At 49.6% G+C, this 10,628-nt stretch overlaps 1 protein-coding gene across 1 annotated transcript in view; it reads left to right on the top strand.

Moving 5' to 3' along the window:
• The window catches only part of Igfbp5 (insulin like growth factor binding protein 5), a 17,068-nt gene extending 7,214 nt beyond the window's left edge, over positions 1 to 9,854 (top strand). The window contains exons 2-4 of the mRNA XM_031367903.1: positions 3,813 to 4,042; positions 4,641 to 4,760; positions 5,387 to 9,854. Coding sequence (XP_031223763.1) covers positions 3,813 to 4,042; positions 4,641 to 4,760; positions 5,387 to 5,518 — 482 coding nt within the window. The 3' untranslated portion in view covers positions 5,519 to 9,854. The remainder of the gene's footprint in view (positions 1 to 3,812; positions 4,043 to 4,640; positions 4,761 to 5,386) is intronic.
• The last annotated feature ends 774 nt before the right edge of the window (positions 9,855 to 10,628 follow it).

Genomic DNA, 10,628 nt, shown 5'->3' with positions numbered 1-10,628 from the left:
CCCCCCGCCTTAGGATACAGCTGTCGACATTTGTTTCCTCTTGAAAAGTCAGCTCATCATTCCGGTTGTTAAAATCCTTGGACACTACCTCTATTGCTGGCCACAGTGGAAAAGAAAATGGTGTCTTCGGGGATCTTCAGGAGTGAGCTTGGGGCCAGGCAGATGCTGCTGTGGGCCAGCAGGAAGACAAGGGGACATTCTACAGCATCTGCCCAGAGCCCCTCCTCTTCCTCTCTGTATGCAAATGCACCCACACAGTGCAACTGAGCTAATTAGCATCCATCTGCAGCTGGGAAGCAGTGAGACTTGGGGAGTCTGAAACACAACTTACATTGGGGGGGGGGGAGGAGAGGGGTGGACAATAAGCAGCCAGGTTCTGATTCTTCCACAAGCCTAGTACTGCAGCAAAGAGCAGGAGGCTGCCTCTTGGCTGGGAAACAAGGCAGGACAAGGAATGGGCAGAGAGCATCTAGCTGGCTATTTTTGTCTTGATCAGTGTCCTAGGCCAGTGCTCTCTAGTGGAACTTCCAGTAATGATGAAAGTGTTCTAGATCTGCAGTGTCCAGCCCAGTAGCAGCCAACAACGTGTGGCTGTGGAGAACTGGAAATGAGGACCTCTGGAGTTTCTTTTGTATTTTTGTATTTGTTCATTTGAATGCCACGTAGGCTCCTGGGTGGCACGGCCTCAGCCAAATAGAAGCCTCACACCCCAGGGGCACCTGCTTCAAGCATTGCTTGTCTCTTCACCTCTCTGTGCCTTCCTGTAGTAAGGCGATCATGCTCTGAGACAGGGGCATGACTGAGATGGATTCTCCCCCACCCCCCACCCCCGCATCCATTAAGCTCTAAGTTGCCCCATTTATATCACAGAAATGCTTCTCGGCTCAACTTCTCTTTGCAGATTGTAAGTGGCCTATTGGGCCATGAACTCCCGAGCATAGCTGGTTTTCTGATGGAAGGGAAGTCACCACAGATAAGGCTCCCCCAGACTTCTGTTTGTGAGGTCAAGTCAAGCTAGCATCCAATAGCAGCAGCCCAGGACCAGGTGATCCATGGTGCCAGAATGACACGAAGTCCAGGGTAGAAAGTGATAGTTCAGGTAGCAACAGGTGTCCCATTGGATTCATCTATTGGAAGAACTTAGGAAGCAAGGTTGAGTGGAAAGCCATCCTTAGAACATCCATATGTTGGTAAAGAGTCAGACATCTGCAGGAAAGCATTGGCTGCCAGACTGTAGGCTTAGAGAGGTTGAGCTTGGATAAGGTATGTGCATGATGCTTTAGTGCCGTGTGCAATGCTGCCTGCCCTCCCTGCCCTGGGGTGCCTCTGCCACCATAAAGCTGTGCCTCCTCCCAGGGCTGTTGTACCCTACGGTCCTAGAGTCATGGGAAGAGGAGGATGAATAGATCAACGCTCCTGTGACAGAGTAGGCACATTACAAAGCTAGAGCCACAGCAGAACACACGTCAGAGTAAATACCGGAATAATATAACACTCCTGTCTTAGGGGTTTTATCGCAGCAATGAAAAACCTTAACCAAAAAGCACCCCGCATTTCTCATCCTCTGCAGAAACCTTTCCAGTGGCATCTAGAGGGAGGAGGGTGTTGGGATGTGCTTTTCTTCTCTTTCCAGTCACATGATTAAGAAGCAACAGTCTGCCTCACACAACTAAGACTTGCCCGCACAGTCCTCCACTCCTGCACAACATTGTCCCCTCGACCTTCTTAATGCATACTGAAAGCACACAAGGAGCGGGAAAGGATTGGTGGGATTCTCAAACTAGTAGGAGGGGGACGACAGCCAAGGACTAGATTTTAACGTTCATCTTCCCTGGAAATGTGCACCTATTGAGCGCCTTTGGTCTCCTGCGCCACCTACCGGCCATCTAGAGGTATAGCCCTGCTTGTTTCTAAAAGCCTCGGTGTTCCGGGTCCTGGAGTGTTCTCCTGGAAACCACACCAAGAAGTGGGAGGCAAATCAAAATTGTAAACCTGTTCTTCACAATCAAGAAGCCTGAAAGATAGGGAGGAGAAGGCACCCGCAGGAACCTAGACTTTTCTTAATGAGGCCCAGAGTTTGCAAAAATTCCTTAAGGAAAAACATCAGCGTCTACTGTTCTATCTGCACAGAACCCCCAAACGAGACATGCCTCCTCCTGGGTCCCCTCCTCCAAGTCCACAACCAAGAAAATTGGGTTCACCCCAAGATACTGTCTTTTAATCCCTAGAGAGATTCCACTTTGGGCAGTCAGCCTGGGATGTGGCATCCCAGCAGGAAGCAGAAGAGTCAGGCACGGGGCAGGGATGGGGCAGTGCAGGGGGGGGGGGCTTGATATCCCCACACAGAGCTTGACTCAGGGAGAGCCTACCCCAGCACTGACATACTCTTCCTCTCCAGTTCTTGCTTCTCTTCCTTTCCTGTGAATACATTACCCAGCAGGATCAATGAAAATCCCTAGTGGGAACCAATGCCTAGTTCGTTAAGCTTGACGAGCCCTAGAGGAACAAATGATGCTTGGGTATTTGATGCCATTTGCTCTTCTAACCAGGTTAGACACACTCTCCAGGTGCCTCTACTCACTCACGCCGCCAGATCTTCATTTGGGGCTGGGAGCTTGGAGACATTCCACAAAGTCTCATTTCCTTACAAATTCCCCCTCATCTCAATTTTGTTGAATTCTCTCCCCTTATCTTTCACATCTGAGATATGAAGCTACCACCATATTTAGGTATCTGAGGAGTGGTGGTTTTTCCTTCATCCTGCTTAATTAATTTGGGGTATCCCAAAGCCTCCCCCCTTTTTTTTAGTATTTAAGTAGGAAAGGTAATGGAATCTGGTCCTCCACTCCTTTCTGACCCTATATCTGGTCTTGATGTGGGTCATCTGAAGCACACCACATGGAGACAGCAATCTAAGGTCTCCCCACTCATGTAGGTTGCAAGGAGCTAAGAGGAGACTGGTGGGCACTTATGAGAAAAGAGCATACTGGAAATGTGTACTGAGATAGGCTGGGCAGGTGGCGTTAACAGAGTAATGGACACATGAACAAAGTCCTACTTCTTTTTTCTAAAGGTCATAAGTCAGCTAAGGATAGATTGTCACCAAGTTGCTCCTATATATAACTAGTCTGGCCCCAGCCAGCTGTCGGCCCCTCTCAGACAGAGTTGAGGAATGCCCAGCCTCCTAGAGTCCAGAATACAGCCCAGAGCCAGTTGGGAGCTAGTGTAGGAGGATGAGGCCCCTGTCTTCAATCTGCTTCCATTTGTTCTTCTCCAGGGCCCACATTTCTGCCTCTCTTATCTCCCAGCCCTCCCCATGGTTCCCACCCTCTACTACTCCAGTCCCTGGATATCCAGGTCCAAACATCTCTCACCCCTTGGCCCAGCTGTTCTAAAAGTACAAAGATCTCTTTAAGAGGATGGCCCCACTTGGCTGTTCCTGCCTATGTCTGAACTGTGCCGTTTTCTTCTCTTGGCCCAGCTCTCCAAGGTTCTGACAGCTTAACCTTCTGTCTCCAGCCACTTCATCTCCTGGGCCGCGCCACTGGCCAACAAACTGTTCTACATAACCTTCACCTGCTTTGGGCCTTGTGTTATCTCCTTCTCTAGCCTGCCTTCCCATAGGCACTAGTGAGGCGTGGTCAAGAATATCCACGCCATGGCCCCATGACGTCTCTTCCCCCTCTTGCTTTCTTAGACCTCATTGGATATCTCTGAGCCTCCATGACTCCTCTGATCCCAGTCCTCCCAGTTCCTGTCTCTAGACACTGCTTTTCGGCTTCAGAAGCTGATTCTCGACCTCCTCCCCACAGAGAGAGACTCTCGGGAACATGAGGAACCCACCACCTCCGAGATGGCTGAAGAGACCTACTCCCCCAAGGTCTTCCGGCCCAAGCACACTCGCATTTCCGAGCTGAAAGCTGAAGCTGTGAAGAAGGACCGCAGAAAGAAGCTGACCCAGTCTAAGTTTGTGGGGGGCGCGGAGAACACTGCCCACCCCCGGGTCATCCCTGCGCCCGAGATGAGACAGGAATCTGAGCAAGTGAGTCTCAGGGGTTCTCTTCCCCCTACCCTGGCTACCATCCCAATCCGATTTCCCATACGTCTTTCTTTAGCATCTGTGGCCATAGAAGATGCTCAGGCTAGACCTATCAAAGCTGAGGATTTGGAAGGATGCTTTTGAAACCTTGAGTTTATTTATCTAGACTGAGAGCTGATCCAAGTTAATGGAAAGAGGTAGTTGTCCTTCAAAGAAGGTGCGTATTGTCACTGTAAGCACGCACCAGGTATGTGACCCTCTAGAGCTATATAGCCAGTCCCAAGACGAGGCTGAACACTATCCTAGCACATCTAGAGAATGCAACCTGTGTGTTGTCTTCGTTGCTTGGAAGGGTAGGAAAGCTGAGGGCGAGTGACCTGGAAGATAAATGAGAAAGCAGGGCTCTCTGCCTAGCCTCGTGCAAGCTTAGTGTACAACCAAGGCAGCAGACCGGTGAGGGAGAAGAAAGATGCTAAGTAGCTTCTGATAACGGTGAGAGATTTTCTCCCGGGGCCCTTTGAATGCCACCCATGAGCCATCAGAGGGCACCGCTGAGTGGTTTCCACCTGGGTCATGCCTCTCATCCCTCCTGGGTTCACAGGGCCCCTGCCGCAGACACATGGAAGCTTCTCTCCAGGAGTTCAAAGCCAGCCCACGCATGGTGCCCCGGGCCGTGTACCTACCCAACTGTGACCGCAAAGGATTCTACAAGAGAAAGCAGGTACACGCCCGGCCCCTTTGCCAGGCTTCACCTCTAGGGTTTCCGATTGGCAGGTCTGAGGTAGACTACGAAGGCTTTACGAGGGGTGACGATGACCGGAATCCCTAATCGGAGTTAACAGTTACAAGCTAAGGCCCCTTGGCGTGTCTCTTGACCCTGCCATTTCTAGCTGCGTCACCCTTGGCCCAGTTATTTAAAGCCCCTGTGTCTTTAGTTTCGCCTGTAAAATGGGGACTAGCACTCCCTGCCACCCTGATGCGGAGAAATAAGTGGTTATCTTGACAAAGCACTTCGAACAACTCCTACCACATGACCCATAAACTGCATCTGGCCCATGACAGAGTCACAGAGTCATGTTTCCTATTTTGATGATCAGTGGCCTCTCTTGTGGATTCCTGGAGAACGTGAGATAGGTAGTTCCAAAGTGAATAACGAAAGAGAGATTGCAAGACCCAGTGCAGGATGCCTGAACTAACAATTTTCTTTGGGTCCTCCGATAAGATGAAGTCAAACCCCAAGGGTTGGCCAAAGGTATACCCCTTTTAACCCTCAAGCACAGGGGGAAAAGTCAGAAAAGAAGAGAGCATTGAGGTTCAGCTAACTCATTATCCCTTGCCTCTTTCCAGTGCAAGCCTTCTCGTGGCCGCAAACGTGGCATCTGCTGGTGTGTGGACAAGTATGGGATGAAGCTGCCAGGCATGGAGTACGTGGATGGGGACTTTCAGTGCCACGCCTTCGACAGCAGTAATGTTGAGTGACGCGTCCCCTCCCTTCCTCCCCCTTTCCTAACCCCCAAGCCCCAACTCCAGCCAGCGCCTCCCTCCACCCCAGGACGTCACTCATTTCATCTCATTTAGGGGAAATATATATACATATATATTTGAGGAAACTGAGGACCTCGGAATCTCTAGCAAGGGCTAAGGAGACACTCCCCCACCCTGACCCCGGAAATGTATTCCTTTTTGAAGCAAGTTGAACGGACAGAGAAGGGAAGAAGAGAAGGAGCAAGAGGGAGGGAGAGATGGAAAGAAAGCATTGGAGTAGAGGAGAAGAAGGAAGGACAGAGAGGGTTAGAGAGAGAAGAGAGAAACCGTAAGGCGGAAAGGGCGCCACAGCCAGGGCTGGATCTGCCCTTTCTTTTCCGCTCTAGCCTGGAGTCAGAGAAAGGTTGGGGCACTCAAAAGTGTGGCATTCAGTGACACCCAGTTTAGATTGGTCAAAGGGGAGAAAAGAAACAAGGTGTGTTAGTGCCTCTCGGGTCTGTCGCTTCCTGCAGCCAGCAGTGTGGATGGCTAGACCCCTCACCCTCCTCTCCTCTTACCCAAGTGCAGGGTGGTTTCATCCCCAAATTTATGAAGACTAAAATGCATTCCATCCCTCTGAAGACTAAGGAAGCTGAGTGATAGTTTTTCCCCGAGCAGATGAGTGAACTCAGAATATGTACAAATTTTACTCTTGTTGGAGATTTTTTTTAAGAAATCAGTACGCACCCCCAGCACTGGAAAGACTTGATTCTCCAGGGTGACAAGCATTCAAAAGCATGTGGCTTTGGCCCTTGATTTCACTAGACTCAAAGCTGGCCCGGCAGCCTCTGTGGAGGAGGATGACAGGCGGAGACAACGAAGGGGCTCGTATTCACCTACAAGATTCCATGTAGACGTATATAGACATATAAATCTATTTTCTTTACTTTTTTCCCCCTTTCCCTTTCTTTCAAAGTTTTGCATTACCTCTTTAAAGTAGTTTTTTAGGGCACTGAAGATCTTCCTCATTCTGGGAAAATCCATATTTCACTAATACAACCCAGGACGCCTGCTTCTGGGCAGCCTTTCTCGTGAGCTACAAGTGTGGCTCTTTTGTGGGGCACCAATTCGGATCTTCTCATGATTCCCAACGTGTGTTGAAATGAATCCACCAAGCACCCAAGGGTGCATCAACTGCGCAGCCCAGGTCACCCCATTTCAGCCTTCCAACCCTCGCAAAGTAACTGTCTCACACCACACCCACCATATAAACCCACCAGATCCATCTGCAACCCACTGGCCTGTCTGGGCCTTTTTTCCATCTGCATTTTTTTAAATTGCATTTTGAAAGCCTCCCTCAGATGCCAGGCTGACATATCAGAGAGAAACTAACATGAGAAGTGACAGAGGAAGAGGAGGTGGAGGGTGGGGGCAGAGCCTTCCACCGAGAGACATAGAAGATGGAGCAGAGATGAGGTCTGGGGGGGACAAGACAGAGACAGAAAGAGGGAAACACCAATAGCATTTTCCTTGGTGTCTCCCAGCTAATCAACTCTCTGGAATTTGAGAGGAAAATGGGGGCAGGGGGAGCTTTGAGGTTGAATGAGCTCAATTCAAGTCACAGAGCCCAGAGGGTGGATAAATGAGGCAGGATTCAGACTTGAGATGCACGGTTGGAAACAAGGCTCGATAGCCTGACTGGGTGTTGAAGGGTGAAGAGGATGCCTTGGAAAGACAGCACAACTTTAGTTCAACTTCAGTCCCCCAAGGAGGGACGGAGGCCAAAGAATCCTTCAAGCACTACATCAATCAACTCTGCCCAACCCAAGCATCCCAGAGAGGCCTGGGATGGAGGATGGTAGAAAGCCCAGGACAACTCAGGCTTAGATCTTCATGGCTAGTGTCATTTGCCAGCCTGAGTTTGATCCAAGAGAAGAAAGAAATCTCATTGCCCACTGGCTTCTTCAGCAAAAGGGTGTTTAACAAAGGGCTCAGGACTGTCTTTGAAGACTAAGGCTAGCCTGCCAGGGGAGGGGACTCGGACATTGCTACAGGAAGCCCCTCTTTGCTGTGGGCATAGCCTTTTGCTCTTTCTTGATGGCGTGGCATAGTGGAGGCCCCCTCCAACACAGAACACGGAGCAACACAAAGGGACACAAAGAAACAAATATATGTTGACTCACAGGACATGGATGGCTACAGAGACAGAAGGGGATGTCTCCTGTTGCCCAGACAGGACAATTGGCTGGAAATGAAAGAGGCAGTTGATCTTCATAAGACAAAGGGCCTGATGGGGATGGCAATAGAAGGACTTACCAGACCTGCAGGGTCAGTATACCCATCACCCCGCACAACATCCCCAGCCTCCAACTCAAACTTCAGTATATCTTAGGCCAGTATCCTAAACCTAAGTCTCTTCTTTCCGCCATTATTTCTCTGCATCTTGAGCAGTCATCTGACTGAGATTTGCCAAGTGGATACTGGGGTACAATTGCCCCCAAGAAAAGACTGAGCCAGGAACTGCTTACTCACTACTCCTCCCAGGCCTGGAGCTGACTCCTGTGAGGGATGCTCTCCCCCAACCACCCCCCCCACCCCCCACTACTTGCTGGACCTTGAATGAGCCACTGCCCCTTACATCGACCCTTTGTTGTGAGCCACAGATGGAGGACTTTGTATAGACACTTAGCCTTCCCCAATTTAGCCTACCTCCCCCAAACTTGTGAGTCTCCCCACTGCTCATATGGAGAGGCGTGTCTAGGACAGCAAGTCTCTTCCCAGAGGAATCTTGCCTTTAACAGACAGATGGAACGAAACTTTCCAAACAGGAAGAGACCATGCATACAGAGACCATGGACGTGGGGTCATCAAGAGAAGAGGGATGCTCTTCTCCATGTTACGGGAGAGAGAAGGCAGGCTTGCAATGGTCCCATCAGGCCCTGAGCAAGAAGCTTTTGGCTCCGGGCTAGCCTTTAGCTCCATTAGAGGCCTCTCCGTTGGGTTTATCCACAGCCATAGGTCTAAGTGTGGCCAGTTCCCCACCTCCACTCTCCCATGGAAGGCTTCGTCCCACCCCTTTTTGACAAATGCCTCACTCAAGCAGTGGGAAAGAGAGCTCTCTTCCCCCTCTACTGCCAGGTAACAAAGAGGCCTAACCAGGACCTATTCTCCGCCCCAGCCAGTCTTGGCCAGCCAGAACAAAGCAGGGAACCTGGAGAATAAAAGACTCTGTTCTCTGACAGCCAGGCCTAAACAGATAAGGCTTGGGAACATCTGCCCCAAAGGAGACCGAGGAGGCCTACTGTGTTCACTCCTCTTCTCCAAGACCCTCTTCCAATCATGAGTTATCTCTATGGTAACATCCTCACCATCCTTCTCCCACCACCAAGGGTTGCTATGGCAACCTCCAAAACCACCTGCCCACCCCAGGCAGGGCAGCGGTCCTTCTGCTCAGAACCCTAGAGGACTCTAGGTGAAATCTTACAGCTTAAGAGAGGAGTGAGCCAAGGAAAAGAGACCCTGTAGCCCTCTGGCTTTCAAGAGAAAAGAGGCTACGATTTAAAACACCGTAGAAGGGAAAGAGGTTTCGTCAGCCTCTACCAAGGAGCTTAGGGGTTGTGCTGTCTTTATTTTTTTAAACCACTAAAGTGCAATGTTTCCTGCACTCTCGTTACCCCACCTCTCTCCCCTGTTAGGTTTTTGTTTCTTTGAGCAAACTTTCTTGGGGTTTTTTTGTTTTTTGTTTTGTTTTTTTTTTAACGGAGTATTGACTTTCACCACTTCACAGACTCTGGCCTCCTAAGTCTTTCTGGATGGGGAATAGGAAGGTAGAGGGTCAGAGGGGAAGGGGTCCCTCGTCACCCCGCATCCATTCACCCCGCTTCTCTGGTCCCTAGTCACCAGCCTCAGCCCCCATCTCCAACACCATCACTGTCACACAGTAGCCTGTCACACGGATAGCACGGTTCAGACAAGACTCCTTCAGATTCCGAGACGCCTACCGGTTGTTTTTGGGTTTTTTTTTGTTTTCTTTTCTTTTTTGTTTGTTTGTTTTTTTACAACAGCAATAACCACAGCACATATTACTGTAGCTCTTTGTAGTGTTACGCTCAGACACCATAACTCTGTTCTCTCTTCTTTTTTGTTTTCGACTTTAAGAAAAATGCTTGTACTTTTTACTGGTGAAACGGATTGAAAAAAAAAAAAAAGAACAACAAACCAGTTTGTGAAAAAAACAACAACAAAACAAAACATGGGAAAAAAAATCACCCCAATGTGGAAGAGCTCTGCTCCTCTTTAGCATTTTATACTTAAGGAAATAAAAAAGAAAAACCTGGACGGTCTCACATTTTATTACAAAGTGAAGATTGCTGTATTCTATTTATTCACCTTATAATTTATGTTACTCCTTGATCTTTGTCTTTTGTCGTGACAAAGCATTTATTTAATAAAAGTATGCATTCAGTTAGCTTGCGTCGCCTTCCTCCTGGGGCAGAGGGCTCTGTGAGCACCCAGGCTGCCAACAGGAGGGAAAGGAGATAGGATCCAGGGCGGTGTGTGCCCTCCAGGGGGGGTCCCTGAAAAGAGGCAGACCACCAGCGTCCCCCAACTCCAGCAGATCCTTCACTCTCATCCCAAGGTGCCGTCCCTCTGAACTCTCTGTATCCTCGAACCCTGCGTTCAGCCCTACAGAGCTGGGGAAAGACTCCAGAGACCAAATTATTCATAAACCACACAGAACCGTGAGCACACATGTGTTCTACCTTGGCTATAATTTCATATCCGCCACTGCTGGTGAACGAAGTAGTCTAAGCCACCCTTAGACAAATCATGAGCCTCTTCTCCTTGGAGGGAATGCTAAGGAAGACCTTTCTAGAAGGTTCCTTAGTCCTTTACAAGTTCTTAATGCGTGGAAACCTCTGGCCCGGGTGACTCCTACTTCCCGCCCCTCTGGGGCACCTCTACCTCTGTCTGTGCCCAGAGAAAAGCAAAGCTCTGGATCTGACTGCTCAGGTTCAACCACACCCTTTGCCTTGGTTTCCCTGTGGCTTTCCTTTCCAGGTTCTTGCAGCCTTTGGGCTCTGCCTAGATCTCTGTGACCTATGTTCATTCTCCTTAAGTCTGT

The sequence above is a fragment of the Mastomys coucha genome, unplaced genomic scaffold (genome assembly GCF_008632895.1).
Source record: "Mastomys coucha isolate ucsf_1 unplaced genomic scaffold, UCSF_Mcou_1 pScaffold14, whole genome shotgun sequence".
NCBI classification, from domain to species: Eukaryota; Metazoa; Chordata; class Mammalia; order Rodentia; family Muridae; genus Mastomys; species Mastomys coucha.
The sequence above is the reverse complement of the archived record's forward strand: the minus strand, read 5'-3'. Positions and strand labels throughout refer to the sequence as shown.